Source organism: Salvelinus fontinalis, chromosome 5 (genome assembly GCF_029448725.1).
Source record: "Salvelinus fontinalis isolate EN_2023a chromosome 5, ASM2944872v1, whole genome shotgun sequence".
NCBI lineage: Eukaryota > Metazoa > Chordata > Actinopteri > Salmoniformes > Salmonidae > Salvelinus > Salvelinus fontinalis.
The window spans coordinates 13203790-13224541 of record NC_074669.1 but is presented as its reverse complement, the minus strand read 5'-3'; the positions used below and the strand labels follow the sequence as shown (position 1 = coordinate 13224541).

Genomic DNA, 20752 nt, shown 5'->3' with positions numbered 1-20752 from the left:
AATAACTTTGTACTTATCTTTATCAGTTAAACAAGATTATTTGCTTCTTTATGTCACACCTTGATCTGTGTCACCTGTCTTTGTGATTGTCTCCACCCCCCTCCAGGTGTCGCCCATCTTCCCCATTATCCCCTGTGTATTTAGACCTGTGTTCTCTGTTTGTCTGTTTCCAGTTCATCTTGTTTGTTCAAGCCAACCACTGTTTTGTGTCTCAGCTCCTGCTTTTTCCAGTTTCTCTTTTCTTGCCCTCCTGGTTTTGACCCTTGCCTGTCCTGACTCCAAGCCCGCCCGCATGCCTGACCACTCTGCCTGACCCTGAGCCTGCCTGCCGACCTGTACCTTTCCCACCATCTGGACTACCGACCTCTGACTTACTCTGAGCCTGCCTGCCTGCCGCCCGGTACTGTTGCCCACCTCTGGTTTCTGACCCCTGCCTGCCTTGTCATGTCTTTTGCCTGCCCCTGTTTGGGATATTAAACTATTGTTTATTTGACGTGGTCTGCATCTGGGTCTTACCTTCATACCTGATACTTTGTGTCTCTCATCCATTATTTTGGACAGTTTAGAGCTGAGTAGTGCTGTGTGTTCCGGAGTAGAATGGTTTCAGATTTAAATTATTATATCCTAAGTCCACTTCCTGTGTGTCTGATAATATGACATTGGGTTTGATTATCTGCTGTGTGACGAAACATGTTCTTCTGCTGTGACCAAAGATTTTTCCCAAAAAGATGAGCAGAACAAATCCCGGCTTAACCCACTTTGTCAGGGTTTTTGTAGACGACTCTCCCCCTCCCATGGTAACCTGAAATTGAGAGAATATGAGGGGACTAGAGTGGGGAGCTAAAAGGTCTGGTCTCCTCCTGCAGGCTCCTTTAGAAGATGGCGGATAGCTCTTGGGAGAGGGGTGGGGAAGGGGGGGACATGGGGAGAGAGAGGTCACATGTGCTGGGAGTAATTCTGAGTATTGCTGCAATGCTAGCATTGTTAGATTTTGCCTGTTTTTAGGACATGGAATCAATATGTGTGCATTTGCAAATTGGATGTTGTACTTCACCATTTGGATGAGTCTGTGGCAAAATTTACCCATCACCACTCATATAATAAATCTGAATGAATTGTTTACAATTTTAGCTAGTTAGAAGAAGTGAATTTCTGTACCTTCATTTCTACTCAGATGTTTTCACATCTTCTCAGCTATTGTTGACCTTTAGTTGCAGTTAAGTAACCACTTGCTGAATTATTGTAGCCTTTAGTTGTTATAGAACAACCTTACCATAAGGGGGTAAACACCTACACACAGAACATATTTTTTATACCTTTATCTAACTAGGCAAGTCAGTTAAGAACAAATCCTTATTTACAATGACAGCCTAGGAACAGTGGGTTAACTGCCTTGTTTAGGGACAGATTTTTACCTTGTCAGCTCGGGGATTCAATCTTGCAACCTTTCGGTTACTGGCCCAACGCTCTAACCACGAGGCTACCTGCCGCCCCAAATACACCAACCACACAATGGAAAAGAGTACTTTGTGTCATTTGTTTACTGTGACAGTTTCTAGGCAAGAAAAGATTGTCAAAGAGTTTATGATGCTCTCAGTCATCATCATCCCACCATGGAACCAGAAGTGTAGAGAGCAGAGAGATAACTTACTCTTTATGCACACTGGACTCTACCCACACACTCACATATACTTATACTGATACACACACACACACTGCATACGCCCACACACACATAACATGTGCACACATGCTTACTGACCACACACACACACACACACACACACACACACACACACACACACACACACACACACACACACACACACACACACACACACACACACACACACACACACACACACACACACACACGCACACACACACACACACTTTCACACTCACCACATACGCTGCTGCAACTGCTCCACATATGCTGCTGCTACAGCTCAGTCTTATCTATCCTGTTGCCTTGTCACTTTACCCCTACCTATATGCACATAGCTACCTCAATTACTTTGGTACCCCTGCACATCAACTCGATATTGGTACTCCCTCTATATAGACATGTCATTTTTACTTGTGATTTTTATTCGTTCACTATGCATTTATTCCCTCTGTTACTATTTCTGTTTAATTTAAAAAAAAATGTCTTTAACTCTGGATTTTTGGAAAAGGATTTGCAAGTAACTATTTCACTGGTAGTCTACACTTGTTGTTCACAAAGCATGTGGCAAATAAAATTACATTTTGATTTGAGATAAGACTTCAGGTATAGTGGGCGTTTTTCTTTACAACCACTGATAATTCATTGCATTTTGTCAAAGTCACAGATGTTTTGTATTATTTTACTGGCAGCACAATTCAGTCCCATAAATTTGATGTTAATGTGGTTAAAGTATTATTATGTGGCTAAGAGATTATTGACTCTTTTCACTAAATCATGAATTGATGGTCTTTGTTAAAAATTGCATTCATGTATGTTTTGCTTTTGCAGCCATTGCCTAAGGTATGTCTTATGATGGGAAAATCTCTATCTTTCTGTCATTCCCACATGTGGGGACATTATAATGTTGGTGTCTATACGCTGCATGTAGATACTGATTGTGTGTGCGCATGCGTGTGTGTGTGTGTGTGTTAGGAGGGAGGCTCAGGCAGATATGTGTTAGCTAATGCTGTCTGAGAGCAGCTGGGCAGGGCTAATAAACGAACAATAACACAATGACATCACCCAGAGAGAGAGAGAGAGAGAGAGAGAGGGGGTGCGTGCAAGCGAGCCAAAGCAAGGGAGAAGCTCAGATGCAGAGAGGCAGGAGAGAGAGAGAGACCGTGTGTGAGTGGGAGAGCACTGGACAGTACTCACTCAACATTGACAGGGGATACAGCTCTTTCCAGAAGATTTTGCATTTTTTTCCCCCCCTCTCTTCCATTGCACCTCTCCCCCTCCCCCTTTCCCCTTCCCCTCATCCTCTGTCAGCCCCTCTCAGCCTCTGCTTCAGGCTGCTCCTCCGGGCATGCTACTTAAGCCAAAGTATGGCCGCTTTCGCAACGCCTCTGTGACCTCCTCCTCCGACGACCTGATGCAGAGCTTAGCCATGAGCGGCAAAGTTGTGGCCACCCCTGTGGTCCTCTCCTCCACCCCCAGCCTGCTGCTGCCCCCCCTGCCTCCTCTGGAGTCCATCCCCGGGTCCTCCTCCGCAGCCCCGGCCCTAGCCGACTCCCCCTGTCTGGACGGGGAGCAGGACGCCACCACCACTTTCTGCATGCTCATCCCCAGGATGCCTCAGTGGAAGTTCTCCAACACTCTGCTGAGCAGGAGCCCCTCCAACTCCAGCTCCAGCTCCAGCTCAAGCTCATGCAAGGACTCCGGCAAGACTGCGGCCCCCTCATCGCAGGGCTCGCACGGCCCCAGTGGCCCTTCGGCCCCCAGTGGTCCCGTGGCAAGTCTGGCTGCTGTTTTGAATTCCTGTGACCCTGTGTGTGTCACCCCCTGTTCCCTACAGGCCATCAGCCGGCAGAGATCTGCAATGCGCTCAGCCAGTCCAGGGGGCCACGGAGCAGGGGCTGCAGAGGGCACAGGGAGCCCTGGGGGCCACAATGGCTTCAGGACAGGGATGAACCGCAGGACCAGGGTGGAGGGCATGTGGCTGGGAGGGGAGGACTTCAACCAGAAGGGCAGCTTCATCCACAAGCCCTCCCAGGGATGGCTGCACCCAGACAAGAATATCACAGGCCCTGGGGCCTCCTACATTGTCAGGGTGAGTCACCATGCATGCAGTCCCTCTACAGCTCTCTGCATTACCCACATATTGTTTTCATTCGGTGTATATTAAAGCACTTCTGCATTGCATTTTTTTAAGGGTCGTCTTCCGTGCTGTTAAATACTGTATCTGTCAGGGATAATTTGACAGCTTGTTGATGCTTTCCACCCAGAATTCCTGTTATCTTGTTTACAAACAAACCTGTAGAATAGTGAATAATTTAAATCCCTTTTGGAGTAAAGCTTTAATAAGACAACACTGTCAGAAAGATATCCTGTTTGCAGATGACGTTGGGATGTCTCATTCCTTGGAAATAATATCAGAATGTTACGATGATAAACCACCCTAATTGTGTCTCTTGGATACAATGGCATTAGGATGCCGGGCAGTGTGTTATGCAGCCAATGTGTCGAGGCTGAGGAGTTAGATGGCTCTCTCTGCTTTATGTGGTGTGATGTAGTCGGCTGGGGAGACTGCGTCAGCCTTCAGGCTTTCGGGTGGGTGGATGTCAGTTGAGTGAAATAAAGAGAATGGAATCGTAAACTGAACAACAAATATTGCATGTGGTGAATGAGTGATACGTGGATTGAGTCAATCTATATTAATAGAATGTGCATAACAAAGCACAATCATTTAAGGAGGTTTATCTCTAGTTTCAATGAAGTGTGTGTGTAGGAGGGGCATGTTTTGTGATTAGCCTGATTGTTTGCGCCTAAGTGAAGGATTGGATGTCATGTTACTTCAGACAGACAGACATACATTACATCGTCGTAATCAGTGACAACGGTTATTTCCTTGTTACAAATCCTGATGGTAGTGGATATTATGGAATGTGTTATCGCACATTGGGTTAAAATACACCTGAAATAACAAATGATAGTATTGTTGATAAAAAGCTTTTCCTGATCTCCCAACACAGAAGCAAAAAAGCAAATATACAAAGATTTAGATATAATTTCCTGGTCTAAGCTGGTGACTTTGGCTCACAAAGGGTTACATCCGAGGCAGAGTGTTTGACGTCAATGTCAATGATCTCCCCCTCCTTTACTCCCCCCAGCCTCAATAAAACGACATGGCTCTTTATTAGCCCAGTCTAGGCCCAAGCACGCTTTGTAATTACATTAAACACAGGCACCATTCATTCCTATATTCAATTACATTTAATCACAGTCATTTGCATCACATGTACTGGGGTAGAACTAGCGTGACCTAGCAGGGTATTCTAGTCCATCTGTAGTAGCATACAGTAGAGAGAGAACACTCAGCCAGGGGTTTCCCTCAGCTCTAATCCTGCTTTCCTCACATGCCTAACATAGTCCGCAGCTAAGCATGCTACAAGGAGACAAAATACCTAAGAGCATTATAGGAAATATTTCATTACTGTTACGCCCTGCACCAGTTTTCATTAGCAGTTTGCTGTAGCCTACCATTATAATAATAGTTAAATGGCACCTGCAGCCAGCCAGGCAGATAAGATGGCAGTATATATATATGTATATATACAATCACCCCTACAATAAGTGCCATGTCATCATTAGTGACCATAGAGAGTCAGGACACCCGTTTAATGTCCCATCTGAAAGACGGCACCCTACACAGGGCAATGGCCCCAATCACTGCCCTGGGGCATTGGGATATTTATTTAGACCAGAGGAAAGAGTGCCTCCTACGGCCCTCCAACACCACTTCCAGCAGCATCTGGTCTCCCATCCAGGGACTGACCAGGATCAACTCTGTTTAGCGTCAGAGGCAAGCCAGCAGTGAGATGAATGCCACATTGTCTTCTCTCTTCTCTGCTGGAGGGAGACACAGACAGACAGACAGGCAGAAAGACACCATTGTGCACATTTCCTCCCAGGTACTTCCTCCCTGTCCCTGCAGCCAGTCGACCACCCCGGCAAGCTGAGGCAGAAGCTGTGGTGTGGTGGCCCTGCATCTGCGTCTTCCACAGCCATTCCACTGCACTGCAGGCCTTCTGAAACCAAACCCACACAGCTGCCATCCACCCACCCTGACCTGGAAAACTGCAACATGAGAAATACTAAGAGAGTTATTCAGCGAAAAGAAAAAAGACTTGCACCTTGGTTGGACTGTAAGGTAGCGACAGTGCAGTATAACTTTTCCACCTAGAAACATGAGCCCCTAGCCAGTATCCCCCTGCATCTATCTAGAGAGCCGAGCATCAACGACATAGATATTAGATCGACTTTGGCTGGAGACTTGAACAGGATGTTCTTGGATAGAGGGACCAAATTTGCCTCTGTAATATGATAGATACCCTTTGTTGACAGTCACTTCCTTCAAGGCAAAGCAACAGTGAAGATGGCATGTCTTTCAGAGGAAGAGAGCTGGCTAAGAAGGACACATTTTCAGAATTTCTCTGGAATGTTTCTTGGAAACGCTGCATCACAGGTTTCTGGAAGGGAGTATTAGAGATTATGTCGGGGGGGGCAGAAGTAGAGCAAAGCGCTCGAAAGCACAGTGTATCGTCCGAGAGAGTGACAATGAAGGCATTGAGAAGAAGCTAGAGAGAAGGAGAGGGAAAAGGAGGGAGAGGAGGAGACTGTCTGACTGATGGAAGACTTCCCCTGTCTCCTAATCTGGTTAGGGGGCTTGTTTAGCTCTCAGGCAGGGGAGTTAGCCTGATTATTTCTTTCCCTGTCTCTGGCAGCAGCCAGCCACAACAACAGATCCAGACAAACTACACATACAGTAACAAGACATTGATTGAGCTTGAGTCAAATGAGGATGCATAGGTTGGCTAAGCTTGTACACCTGTGAAAGTGAAGGGGACTACAGTATACCTATCCCATACACTGAATGTACAACACATTAAGAACATTCTTCCTAATATTGGGTTGCCTCAATTCATCATGGGCTCTACAAGGTGTTGAAAGAGTTCCACAGGGATGCTGGCCCATGTTGACTCCAGTGCTTCCCACAGTTGTGTCAAGTTGGCTGGATGTCCTTTGGGTGGTGGACCATTTTTGAGACACACAATAAACTGTTGAGCATGAAAAACCCAGCAGTGTTGCAGTTCTTGACACAAACCAGTGCGCCTGGCACCTACTACCATACCCCGTTCAAAGGCACTTAAATATTTTGTCTTGCCCTATCACCCTCTGAATGGCACACATACACAATCCATGTCTCAAGGCTTAAATATCCTTCTTTAACCTGTCTTCTCCCCTTCATCTACACTGGTTGAAGTGGATTTAACAAGTGACATCAATAAGGGATCATAGCTTTCATCTGGAATCACCTGGTCAGTCTATGTCTTTGAAAGAGCAGGTGTTGCTAATGTTTTGTACACTCAGTGTACATACAGCAGGTTGATACTGTATAGTGGAAGCACAGTCAACTTGGTGTGCTCTTTAAAAGTAGCACAGTAATGCAAATGTGTCTGCGTAGGTGTATCAGTCAATCAGTGAGAATTGTGTGTGTGTGTGTGTGTGTGTGTGTGTGTGTGTGTGTGTGTTCACTCGGCTGATTTGTTGTCTATATTGGTGATCTGTTGTCTATATTGGTGTTTGGTTTTGCGTGGGTGTGGTTGTCCCACATAGACCTAGAGGACATGTCATAAGTGGCATGTTTTTAATTAGAAAAATCAAGATTCGCCACACCCACTCTGCCCCTGGCTCTGTCACACCTAAACACCCATGGATTTCAATTGCTAATCAAAACAAATGAAATACAACTGACAAAATGTGTCCTTTTCTGTGAGCTGTGTACCGTTGGGCCTCCGGGCATGATGCATAGACAGAAGAGGATTTTAAAGGAGATGTGGCCTATTTAAACATCATTTAAATTGGCTTCGAGCTATGATGTTTATATTACTCTGATGCTGATATGGTTCAGTAATACAGCCCATTTATTGTCCTAGTATATGTAGCATACGTATGGTGTATAATAGTCTTTTTGGTAGTAGATGGGAGTTTCAGTATGACTAATAACAGACTCCAGTGGAACCCTGGTGATGGAGTAACCTCTCCCAAAGCACTTTCCCTGGTCCCCCGTGACCCACACTCTCACAAACACACACACACACACACACACACACACACACACACACACACACACACACACACACACACACACACACACACACACACACACACACACACACTCTCTCTCTCCTTTGGGGCCTCTGAGGCTGCAGCTCCCTAATCGAATACCCATTATTACCACCTTAACCTGACCATTACCCCGTCCCTAACACTGCCTGCAAATGACTGGGCCTCAGTCATATTGACTATGTTACTATATGGGGTATTAGTACTATGGTATAGATATTTTTCATACTGTACAGTAATGTGTTAACCATTTCTGAAATACATGCCACACTGTGTGTAACCCATTGCCGTAGTGCCATGTATCAGTGAAAAGGGTGGTCATGACAGTTCCTGTCTTGTAAAGTACTGTATGTATTAACGACCCTCTAATTGGATTGAGAAAAGGAATCTAGAGAAGAATAAATCTGGGTTGGAAATCTGTCATGTAATAAAGTATGTTGTTTTTCTGTTTTTGCAGTACATGGGCTGCATTGAGGTGTTGAAGTCGATGCGATCGCTGGACTTCAACACTCGGACCCAGGTGACGAGGTAAGCGAGAGTTGAGTATGTCCTGCTTGTGATGAGTCAGTAGAACCCGATCTGAGCAGAGGGAGAAGGTAAACACAAGTCACAGTGATACCAAATCAGGTAGAGATTCACAGGCATGCCAGTCCTGCTTTCCCATGTAATGATATCACTAGAGGGAAACAGTTCCTGCAGAAGGCCCAGAATACTGTGTGACATTTTGACTGAGCCATTTATGCATGTAAATGGCACATGTGAGCTTTTGGTGTGTGTGTGACTGTTGGCACTCACATGTGTGTTTGTGTGTCTGTGTGCGCGGGGCTCCTTGCCTGAGTTGGAGCAGTGTAGTCCCTCCCTATATTTCTCTCCTCCATGATCGATTGTCAGTAATCTGAGCCCACACACACACAGGGCTTAAGTGCTGGGGGAGAGGCAGAGATGGAGTGATGGAGAGATCTATTATTGATGATGCTCGCTAATGACTGTGGAGAGCTGAGCTGCAGTGGTCCACATGGACTCTACCCTGCCTGTCTGTGGGAGACAGAGTAAAACAACAAGGAAGAAGGAAGTGGGAGAAATATAATGTTTATATGGTTTAAAGAGCAGAGATTGAAGATGGATGTATTTATGACAGTGTTATGGTAAGATCTATGATATAAGGAACTTACCAGTGCTCCGTTTGAATAATTTAGTAACGAGCTCAGTTGTCATTGCTTTCAGAATGACATTTGTTTACACTATACCGTTATTGTTTTTCCTGTTTTTCCTGTTCTGCTTCTATTAGTTTTTTTCCTGTTTGTTATTGGCAGCTTAACAAAAAGCCTGTCATTCCCCATGAAACAACTTCAAAGACTGCCTGGAGATTAAACCACTGATTATTTGTTGGTCCAGCATGAGTCTGGAGGTCCTCTTTGACAGGTCATGCAGTGTCATGGTTTTGAACCAATATGCTCCAATGGGACTGTACTTGGCCAGGACAGAGACTGCAGACTAACACACCAAAACACTCACGCCCAGGATCCATGCACTGCTATTCTCCCAGGCCTCAAGTTGAGTCACATGCAAATGCTGTTTTCCAAAACTCTCTTAAAAGTCCTTTACTGGAGATGAACGCTGATCCTTGACTCTAGCTGGTGCCACCACCTGTCCCCTCTGTCCCCTGACAGATGCTGTGTTCCGGCTATCTCTGCCACCACACAAGGGGACAACATCATCAGACATCCTCACTCATTAGTCCCCAAGGCTGCCCATGCTAACAGTTAGAGCAGCCTAATGGCATAGAATACACTGCAGTAGTACACCACAAAATGTGGCTCTCCCATTGCTTCTGAACCAGGAGGATAAATGGAGAGGAAAAGTAAGGCTAATCGAATAGAGCCTAATGAGCCCATAAATTCTCAGACCAAGACATCAATCATGCTGAGATGTTTTTGTTCCTTACCCAAACATAATTTACTGGAGAGAATGTGCTTATGTGAACTCAGCTGAATAGGATATTGATATTAAGTGTTCCTCCTGTTAGCCTTGTGTAAACTGAGATTAGACATCTTCTGTCCTGCTTTGATCTGAGGGACCTCACCATGACCTTTGAAGTGAGATGGATTGGTGACCCCTGACCTCTAACCTGAGGCTGAGGGAGGGGCTACTGACCTGCTTTCTCTATAGCTTACGTAACCACTTCACCCATAGACTGTCTATAGGTTGATGATGGAGTACAGTTAGACTTTTCAACCTTTTCCCCATGTAGCTGCTTGATGCTGAATTCCAAATTGACCCCTAGCCCATATCCTCTTTAGTAGATCTGAGTGGATTGGCTAGGTGTATCCAACATAGCAAGATGCTCTTCTAGCCTATCAAAGGGCAAGATGGAAATATTACCATGATGCTCAGAACTAGAACTCTTCAAGGGTATGGTTAAGGGGGAGATATGGGATTCAGTATGGCTGTAACTGTCCTGTCTTAGTGTGTTGTCATTGTGACCCCTTTGCCTCTCCTCTTTCCCTCTCCACCCACCCAGGGAGGCCATCAACAGACTGTGTGAAGCTGTGCCTGGGAGTAAGGGGGCCTGGAGGAAGAAGGTGGGTGAAAAAATATGTTGATGCAACACTGTAGTTAAGTGTGTGTGTGTGTGTGTGTGATGCTAACACAGGCTCTGTGCTCCTGTCCTGAAGAACATTAACAAGGCCCTGCAGACCATCATGGGGAAGAGTAACCTGCGCTTCGCTGGTATGGGCATCGCTGTCAACATCTCTATAGAGGGCCTCAACCTGCTCATCCCCACGACACGACAGGTTAGGGATCCCCTCTCTTCAACTAACCACAGAACATAGCACAGGATATCACACCCAGGACCATCAGTGGAGTATGGCAGTATCCTAGCTTAAGACCAAAAATATAAAAGCAGGCTACAAAAAAGTAGACCAAAATTATTCCAATCCCGATTCAAATGTATTAGTTGGCTGGCTTTCTGACCATGCAGAGCATCGCTGGGAGAGAAGCTACCAGTCTAGCCTGCATGCCTTTCTCTCACTTTAAAGTGGAACTGAAACGCTCAAATCAACCTACATCATTGTTTTACATGTCGATGTTAGGTTTTCTTGTTGAATGTGCTTTTAGAACATAATATTATACGTTTTTTGAGCGTTTAGCACAAGCTTAGAGAGATGTGCCGGCAGCCATATTCAAACAACGTCATGGGAATGGTAGAGCATCCGTGTGCCTACTTTACTCATGGATTTTTTTAAACAAGAATCTGATAAAGAATGAATAAACTTAAAGTTAAAACTACCAATTTGAGATGGAAAAACAACAAAATACACACAATCATGTTAACAAGCTTTTATAAACCGGTTAAAAATCCACTTGCATACATTTTTGAGCACATTCAGCTGTAGGCTACATTACAGGGATTTTCACATGGGCAGTGGATCTACTTTTACCCGACATTGTGTAAGCTAGCTAAATGCATGATGTCCACAAGAACAAAGTTGGTAGCTAGCATCGAATAAGCCGGAATAGTCCAGTCAAAAACCCACTTGCACATGTTTTTGTGTTCATTCGGCGAGTAAGGTCTAGCTGTGTTAAACATTACTAGTAGTTCTGACTTTAGCATCGGATCATACTGTGTTAGTTGAAGTTTAGGCCTTTTCTCACCAACTGCTTTGCGGTCTTTTCGTCCAAATCCGTCTTATTTTCATATACTGTGTTTTTATTGTTGTCAAAATGAAAGCATTCTCATTGAGGCTACTAACATGCATTGTAATCTGTGCTGCCTGTCAGACGAACCATTCAAGGGATGTCATTGTTGACACGTTATCAAGATGGCAGCACGTAGTAGTCAGATGAGGCAATTCCATACGTTTTAACATAAATATGAGTTTTAGCAGTTTTTAAGGTAGCATCATGCTTCTTTATCACATTTAGTTAACAAAATCATCTTAACTTACTAAAATATTTCAGTTCATCTTTAAGAAGGCAAAGAGCAGAGACAGTGCCAGACAGTTTGCTTTGCCGGTCAGACATTTAGGCAGTGCACCAATTGATTTGAATTTGATGTCTGCATTTGACCTCGGCCTAGTAAGCCTCGTGGCCAGCTGTTTTATGCATCTGTTACTTTCACATTGATCTCGGCATTTGAAGTTAGCCTTGTTGTGACTTGACAGCGTGTGTTATGCATCTATTTCACGTTGCATGGTATGGGCCTTTCCACAAGTAAATGCATAATTTTATGATGCGGTTGACTTTGTATATGCATTTCCTGTCACGCCCTGACCTTAGAGATCCTTTTAATTCTCTATTTGGTTAGGTCAGGGTGTGACTAGGGTGGGCAATCTATGTTTTCTATTTCTTTGTTGGCCGGGTATGGTTCCCAATCAGAGGCAGCTGTCTATCGTTGTCTCTGATTGGGGATTATACTTAGGCAGCCTTTTTTCCACCTGTAGTTTGTGGGATCTTGTTTTTGGTAATGTGCTGACGTTACGTTTCGCTTTGTATTTGTTCTTTTTTCGGTGTTCATTTAATAAATTAAAATAATGGAGGCCTACCACGCTGCACCTTGGTCCGATCCTTCCATCTCTAAACGAATGGAACAGAAGATCCCACCACAAACGGACCAAGCAGCGTGGCCAGGAGGAGCAGACATCCTGGACACGGGAGGATATCTTGGACGGTAAGGGATCCTGGACGTGGGAGGAGATCCAGGCCGGAAAGGATCGCCTTCCATGTGGCAGACGGAGGCAGCGAGGGAGGAACAACGATGACACTGGGTTCGCGACCACGACGGAAGCCCGAGAGGCAGCCCCCATTTTTGGGGGGGGCGGGAACACGGGGTGGTTGGCGGAGCCAGGGTTTAAACCAGAGCCAACTCCCCGTACTCACCGTCGGGAGCCTGTGACCGGGCAGGCACCATGTTTTGCGGTGATACGCACTGTGTCTCCAGACCACCGTCTGCAGTCCGGAGTCTCCAGCGACGGTCGGTAGTCCTGAGCCTCCAGCGACGGTCGGCAGTCCAGAGCCTCCAGCGACGGTCGGCAGCTACGGTCCGGAGTCCCCGGCGACGATCTACGGTCCGGAGTCGCCGGACCGTAGGGAAAGCTAGGGAATGGCAAAGCTAGGGAATGACAAAGTGGGGTGTGGGTGGGGGGCAATCACACTTCATATCACAAACTTGGCTATGGCTAGCTCACAGCAGGGTAGTGCAACACAATAAATTGCTATCTTTTTAGCTTCCTGTTTTAGGATAGCTGATTAGTAGAAGATGCGATATTGATGTGGTGAAGGACTGATATAAAGTCTGCACCTTCCTTTCTTTCTCTCTCTCTTTCACAGGTGATAGCACACCATCCCATGCAGTCTATCTCCTTTGCCTCTGGGGGAGACACGGTGAGAGTTTGTAGCATAGTGCACTTTAGGCTTTCCCTGTTTTCCTCTGTCTGTTTGTTGAAATGGACCGCTTGGTAGACAGCATGTCTGACTTGGCTGCTTTTGACCGTTTTCCAATCCTGTGACCATCTTATTCAATTATATCCTAATTCATCAGAATTTATTGAGGTTTTTCCCTATGTTGCAGGACACGCCCGATTATGTTGCTTATGTGGCCAAAGATCCAGTCAATCAGAGAGGTATCTTCAGTTCACCGTTCTATTTCATAAACAGAAATAATGCCTATTATACGTCCATGCAGTTTCTTCCTGGCAATAAGCGCATGAGGGTTTAAAGACAATATGGTTCACTAACAGTTTAAGTTAAAGATATTGATGTTTCTAACTATTCTTTAAAATATAAGTTGTTATGCTCACAGGGGCGTTGCAGCACTCACATCCTCTGTGTTCTCTTCAGCATGCCATATCCTGGAGTGTTGTGACGGTCTAGCCCAGAATGTCATCAGTACCATCGGCCAGGCCTTTGAACTGCAGTTCAAACAGTACCTCCACAGCCCTCCCAAAGCCATCCCCACCATGGAGAGGTGAGACCAATGATGTATATATACACTAGATCAAGCCTGATGATGAGTTGGTTATTTTAATCAGCTGTGTAGTGCTAGAAAAACAAAACGTTACCCAGGACCAAGTTTGAGAAACCCTGCAATAGATGACTGATAGGAGATGCTGTGTTGAAGCCACCGTGCCTCCACCATTGTAGAAAATAGTTAGGAAGCTAAAGAAATGCATTTATTAATGTCTACATTAGTTTCTGCCACATTTATTCTATTACAGACACCTTCGTGCATACTTTTAAATTAGATTATGTGAGCTAAACATTTTTTTTAAGTATAGAAAAACATATAAAACAATATGTATTTTTGGGCGACCTGACCAAATTCACATAGTAAGTTAGAGATCTGTCATTCTCATTGAAAGCAAGTCTAAGAAGTGGTAGATCTGTTCTATGTTCACTATTTCTATGCTTCCCATTCTTATGTTTTGTTTTTGCGTTTTTTACTTTGGTTTTGTACACCAGCTTCAAACAGCTGAAAATACAATATTTTTGGTTATGAAAAAGATATTTCACAGCGGTTTAGATGGTACAATGATTCTTTTCACCATACTTCCTTGTTTTGTCACATGAACTGAAGTTAGGCGAACTATTCGAGTTTTAACAACCAGGAAATGGCGTCGCGACTTTCTGCATAGTGCACCTTTAAAGTCACATTTTTTGAGATGACTAATGTTACTGTCCCCACTACAACAACAAAACATACTTAAATACACACAATGTATTCATCCTATGTGGTTAGCACACATTGGTACAGTGCAAGCACGGTGTCCTATTTAAAGCGTTGACTTGCATTTTACACTGACACACACTCAACTTGATATGAAACTCGTCCTTTTTTCTCAGGTGTTAGAAATGTGATATGCTGTGCTCAGATTTCAGCCCATCATCCTGTTTTGATCCCAATTAAATCAAAACTGTTATTTAAAGTGTAATGTGTTTCGCTGTGTCACCGGGTAGACGGAAGAACTCTACTGTACCTGTTCTGCTCTTGATTCAAATGTATCTCCTGCTACCAACAATATAACCATTCAAACCTACTGTTTTATGTTATCGGCTGTGGAGGATGTCTGATTCCTTTTCCTTGTCACATTTGGAAATTCAATTACCGCTATTCTAACCGTTTCACCTCAGGAACATCAGGACAGAGGACTCGGCATGGGGTGATGACGAGGACTCCTCGGAGCATGACTACTACAACAGCATCCCAGGGAAGGAGCCTCCTGTTGGAGGAGTGGTAGACTCGAGGCTGAGGCCTTGTACGGCCTTGCTGGGCCACGTCCACAGCCAACCACAGAGCAAGGCAGCGCAGGTGATTCCCCAGCCTCCAGGATCACCTACATAAACCCGTTGATCTAGTATCTGTGGACACACGACTGATGACCTTGCCTGCCTTTCCCCCATAATGTCTATAAGAGAGAGCTGTGGGCTTACAGTAGCAGTGAACTCAATAACTGTAGATGTGCCTGCTACATAGTTACAAGAGATAGACATCACAGGAGATAGAAACCAGGCCTCTGGGTTGCCTAATTGGTGAGAGGAAAGTCTTCCTTATACCCTACAGTCTATACTGAGGATTCAAACATATGGTGTCTGTAGAAGTGTATTACATAGGCAAGAGAGGAACTATTTATTAACAGGTGGTCTGAAGAGCCATAAAGAAGCACATGTCTACTATAAGTAATGCAAATGAGATTTTGTGGAATCTGTTTTTAGATGGGTTCTCCGGCCAGGAGAGACACGGCGTCCTACCCCTCAGGTCAGCTGTGCTACGAGCTTCACTGGGACACTGAGAACAACGGCAGCTCAGGTGAGACACCATGTGGCCTGATATGGTACTGCAGGACACAATACTGCAAGTCATAGGCATTATAATGGTTGGGTAAATAATACATTTTCGTTCCCATATCATTTCATCAAAGTATATACACTACATGGCCAAAAGTATGTGCTCGTCAAACATCTCATTCCAAAATCATGGGCATTAATATGGAGTTGGTCTCCCCTTTGCTGCTATAACAGCCTCCACTCTTCTGGGAAGGTTTCCACTAGATGTTGGAACATTGCTGCAGGGACTTGCTTCCATTCAGCCACAAGCGCATTAGTGAGGTCGGTCACTGATGTTGGGCGATTAGGCCTGTCTCGCAGTCGACGTTCCAATTCATCCCAATGATGTTCGATGGGGTTGAGGTCATGGGCTCTGTGAAGGTGAGTCAAGTTCTTCCACACTGATCTCGACCAAAAATTTCGTTTTGGACCTCGTTTTGTGCACGGGGGCATTGTCATGCTGAAACAGGAAAGGGCCGTCCTCAAACTGTTGCCACAAAGCTGGAAGCCCAGAATCATCTAGAATGTCATTGTATGCTGTGGCATTAAGATTTCCCTTCACTGGAACTAAGGGGCCTAGCTCGAACCATGAAAAACAGCCCCAGACCCTTATTTCTCCTCCACCAAACTTTACAGTTTTCAATATGCATTGGGGTTGGTAGCCTTCTCCTGGCATCCCCTAAAACCAGATTCGTCCGTCGGAATGCCAGATAGTGAAGAGTGATTCGTCACTCCAAAAAACGTGTTTCCACTGCTCCATAGTCCAATGGCGGCGAGCTTTACACCTCTCCTGTTGACGCTTGATCTTAGGCTTCCGTGCACCTGCCCGGCCATGGAAACCCCAGCACAAGAACTCCTGACGTTGCTTCCAGAGGCAGTTTGGAACTCGGTAGTGAATGTTGCAACCAAGGACAGACGATGTTTACGCGCTATGCGCTTCAGCACTCGGCGGTCCCGTTCTGTGAGCTTGTGTGGCCTACCACTTCGAGACTGAGCCATTGTTGCATCTAGATGTTTCCACTTCACAATAACAGCACTTACAGTTGACCGGGGCAGCTCTAGCAGGGCAGAAATTTGACGAACTGACATGTTGGAAAGGTGGCATCCTATGACGGTGCCACATTGAAAGTCACTGTGCTCTTCAGTAAGACAAACATTGGCAGTAGAATGGCCTATGAAGATTGCATGGCTGTGTGCTCGATTTATACACCTGTCAGCAACGGTTGTGGCTGAAATAGCCAAATCCACTAATCTGAAGGGGTGTCCACATACTTTTGGTAATGTAGTGTGTTAGTAAACGGAGTTGTGATTGACAGGTCTGACATCAGATGGGTACCTGCGGGCAGACGGCCATCCCCCGGGAAGTAGGGACTATGAAGAGCACCTGTATGTGAACACCCAGAGTCTGGAGGGCCTGGAGCAGGGAGCAGAGGGCCATAGGGGGGCCAGGGGGCCAGACAGCCCCAAGAAAGACATATTTGACATGAGTGAGTCTCATTAACAGCTACCCATCTGCTGAACACAGCCACTGACACAATAGAGATACCGTTATTATTCAAGATGTGGGGAGTATCTGGGCAATTGGGTTGGCATGTATGGATGATGTCATTCATGTTACAGGTTCCGTGTGTGCCATGCATGTGTTTTCACTCTTCCTGGTTCTCTGCAGAACCCTTTGAGGATGCTCTGAAGATGCACGAGGCCGGTGGTAACGGTGGGGTGTGCGTGTTGGAGGACCAGTGGCCCAGTCCGCCCCGGCGTCGTGCCCCTGTCGCCCCCACAGAGGAGCAGCTTCGGCGGGAGACCTGGTACCATGGCCGTATGAGCCGCCGGGACGCTGAGAAACTGCTGGTCCGAGACGGGGACTTCCTTGTACGAGACAGTGCCACCAACCCAGGCCAGTATGTCCTGACGGGCATGCACTGCGGTCTGCCCAAACACCTGCTACTGGTTGACCCAGAGGGAATGGTGAGTGATAATCGCTGAATGATAAACAATATTGGATGGGGAAATTATGGTCTATGGGGCTGAAGAGTATACAGAAGACTCAAGGCTAATTATGTAAATAAGATATTTATGTTTTTTATTTTTAATATATTTGCAAAAATTTCTACCAACCTGTTTTCATTTTGTCATTATGGGGTAATGTGTGTAGATTGATGAGGATTATTTAATCAATTTTAGAATAAGGCTGTAACGTAACAAAATGTGGGAAAGGTCAAGGGGTCTGAATACTTTCTGAAGGCACTTTAAATAGTTTACTGAAATGATGTCAGTCACCTGAAATTTGAATTTGTTTATTTAGCTACAGTCAAGCATTAGCATTGTTGTGCTAGTACAAAACATGCTAAAGAATAATAGTGGTAGCACCCCTCTTAGAAATTGCTCCAGAAAGCTGATACTTGTATAATTTTTACTTAGCTACAGCCTAGCATGAGCATTGTTGAATGCAAAACAATGGTGGGGGTAGCATCCCTGTTAACATGCATCAAGAAGTAGCCATTTAAACTCTTTGTGACCTACTTACATCTGTTAGCCCACTCCTCCTCGTCACTGCCAGGTACGAACCAAAGACATGCTGTTTGAGAGTATCAGTCACCTGATCAGCTACCACCTGAAGAACGAGCTGCCCATCGTGGCAGCCGAGAGCGAGCTGCACCTCAAACAGGTGGTCCGGAGGAAAGAGGGGACAGCGTTCTGGAATGGTAAGAGACAGAAATGACAGCCCAAAGTGATTGTGCTCAGCACTGCCTAGTTCTATTTGAACGACTGTTTTGTGATAACCTTCAGTGTGGGCAGTTTATTGATACATTATAGTGTTTTAATAAAGTTTATGTTCTAGATGTTTGTGTTCTGCTGGTCTAGTTCTTTAGTACGTGTTTGATTGATATCCTTTGAAATCCTTGCCTGTTTTACTAGGAGTCAGAGGTGTGTCCATATAACCCCCAGGGAGGAAGATCTTCACTTTGGCATATCCCCCAGAATCAGAGCTTTCGCAGGGGTAGGAGGACACAGGCAACTCCCTCTGTCCAGGACCCAAGGGCATGGCTGCAGTACCTGGCTGCCTCCTACAGTGCCGACAAACTTTCCACCATCTCCACCTGAACTCTCAGTATACAGTCATTAAGCTAACCGACGCATCAGAACAGCCCAGCCAATCACAAGGATGGAATGTGAGGTCACAGTCACATTCAGTAGTTGTTCCATAGGAAAGCATCATTTGTGAGTGCATGATGATGTTGCACCTCATACTGCTGATGTCATACACAGTCCCAGAATGATTTGGGTTCCCTGTGTCTTTCAACGGACAAATGTGAACATTGTATATGATATGTGAGAAACTCCTGGCAGCAAAATATCACTAAATTGTTTTATCAGAATGCAGTTCTTTACTCCTCAGACATTGGGATGCTTTAATGGACTTTTATAAACTGTTCATCTGCAGCAGTAGCACCTGCACCTTCATGATTTATTCATATGTAATCTCAGGACCTAATTCTGAAGGTGTTAAATATCTGATTGCATGAATTGAAATATGCTTCAGAGATACAGTACTAACCAGACACCAACCCTGAAAATGTGTCTGTCTCTCTGTCCCATCCATATCCACAGGAAGTCTGCATAACACAACATTGGGAATATACAGTTGGTCAAAATACATGGGTAGAACTCCGAATATCAATGTGTTGAATAAGAACCACATGCTTGTCAAAGTGTTTGTATGGGACAGTCATAGCTCGCCAGTGAATACCTACCCAAGTTGTGTGTTACCATGTCTACTGTGTGAAGTTATCACACTGGTCAGAGCCTGTGCTCTCAGAAGGCAAACTGTATTACTACAAATGACTCAGTGTAAAGATAATCAAGACCCATAAAATAGTTCAGTGCCTTAATACTTGGTGTTTCATATCTTTCCTCCCAAATCACTTGTGCAGTATCATACATGCTATATATATACCACAGCAGAAGGCAGTAGTGTGTGCTGCATGTATGTATGCCCTGAGAGCAAATGGCACATTTTCTTGCCATGCCAAATCACACTTTAATCAATGAATGGAGTGGACTGAAAGTCAAATCATCCCTTTTTATTGTGAAACTTTCTATAAGCTGCTGATGTATGGGATAGGGGGGGTGTAAATACTGTAGAACATCCCATAGTGTGTTCTGATTGGCTGTCCTCTTGTGTGCTTCCTATTCTATTGTACCAGTCATCCAATCAATCATCTTCATGAGCATAGGCCCTTACTGATTTGATCACCATCCTGTGTTGTTAATGGCAACATGTTTTATCAATAGATAGGGGATCTCCTGGTATCTGCTGTGTCTTTGTCTCAGTCCAGGCACAGGGAGACAGAGGACATGGCTTTCTGGGACGTTAGTGTACTTTACAGTATGCAACTTTTCCAAATGACCCCTTTGCTTTATCAGGCCTTTCTTGTATCTACTCTTCTTTGAACTAAATACATTTTTTTCAATAAAATTTGTCAAAATTAAGGTTATTCAAGTGTGGGGTTTGTGTTAAATCCAATCCACATCATTTGGGGCGGCAGGTAGCCTAGTGGTTAAAGCTTTGGACTAAAAACCCGAAAGGTTGCAAGACAGAATCCCTGAGCTGACAAGGTAAAAATCTGTCGTTCTGCCCCTGAACAAGGCAGTTAACCCACTGTTCCCCGGTAGTCATTGAAAATAAGAATTAGTTCTAAACTGACTTAAAACTCTTCCTCTGTCTGGATTGATTAGAAATGTAGGCTAATGTTGGATGACGTTTTAAAGTGAGATGTACATACAGTATGGAGCGGCTCCATGAAAAGTCCAGCTGTCAGGCATTATTTGAGCACATGGCCCAATGAAGACTGGTCTTTTCCATTTAAAGGACCCATGAGCAACAACATGAAGTTCCTAGAAGTATGTCAAATGAAAGCTAAAAGTATATATATATATTTTTTAATTAAGGCTATATACATTTTCCACCATTTCCCACCCTTAAAATTAGGAATAAGCAAAGGCTTTGATTTCTGGTCAAACAGATGGAAAACGGGTCTTAGAAATCATCTACAAGAAAAAGTCATAAAACGCACATTATATTTGTATATC

General features: G+C 44.8%; 1 protein-coding gene across 2 annotated transcripts; it reads left to right on the top strand.

Annotated features, from left to right (window-relative positions):
* Positions 1–924: 924 nt before the first annotated feature.
* shc2 (SHC (Src homology 2 domain containing) transforming protein 2) lies at positions 925–20152 on the top strand. Of its 2 annotated transcripts, none has more exons than XM_055922512.1 (13): positions 925–3758; positions 8292–8362; positions 10356–10416; positions 10510–10629; positions 13166–13219; positions 13407–13458; positions 13676–13802; positions 14966–15143; positions 15548–15641; positions 16975–17145; positions 17328–17626; positions 18219–18363; positions 18578–20152. In XM_055922512.1, exons 1-13 carry the CDS (start codon positions 3015–3017, stop codon positions 18598–18600), a joined length of 2139 nt encoding a protein of 712 aa, XP_055778487.1. In that variant the 5' UTR covers positions 925–3014; the 3' UTR covers positions 18601–20152. The 2 variants fall into 2 exon arrangements, with proteins under 2 accessions (XP_055778487.1, XP_055778486.1); XM_055922511.1 differs by having other exon boundaries at positions 18195–18363.
* Positions 20153–20752: the final 600 nt, after the last annotated feature.

What these genes read in the sequence shown, in the direction of transcription:
- shc2 (XM_055922511.1), top strand. Translation starts at nt 3,015, where the DNA reads ATGCTACTTAAGCCAAAGTATGGCCGCTTTCGCAACGCCTCTGTGACC. An exon ending in CACAGAGCAAGGCAGCGCAG is followed by an intron (nt 15,144 to 15,547) that starts GTGATTCCCCAG and finishes ATCTGTTTTTAG; the next exon opens with ATGGGTTCTCCGGCCAGGAG. An exon ending in GGGGACAGCGTTCTGGAATG is followed by an intron (nt 18,364 to 18,577) that starts GTAAGAGACAGA and finishes CTGTTTTACTAG; the next exon opens with GAGTCAGAGGTGTGTCCATA.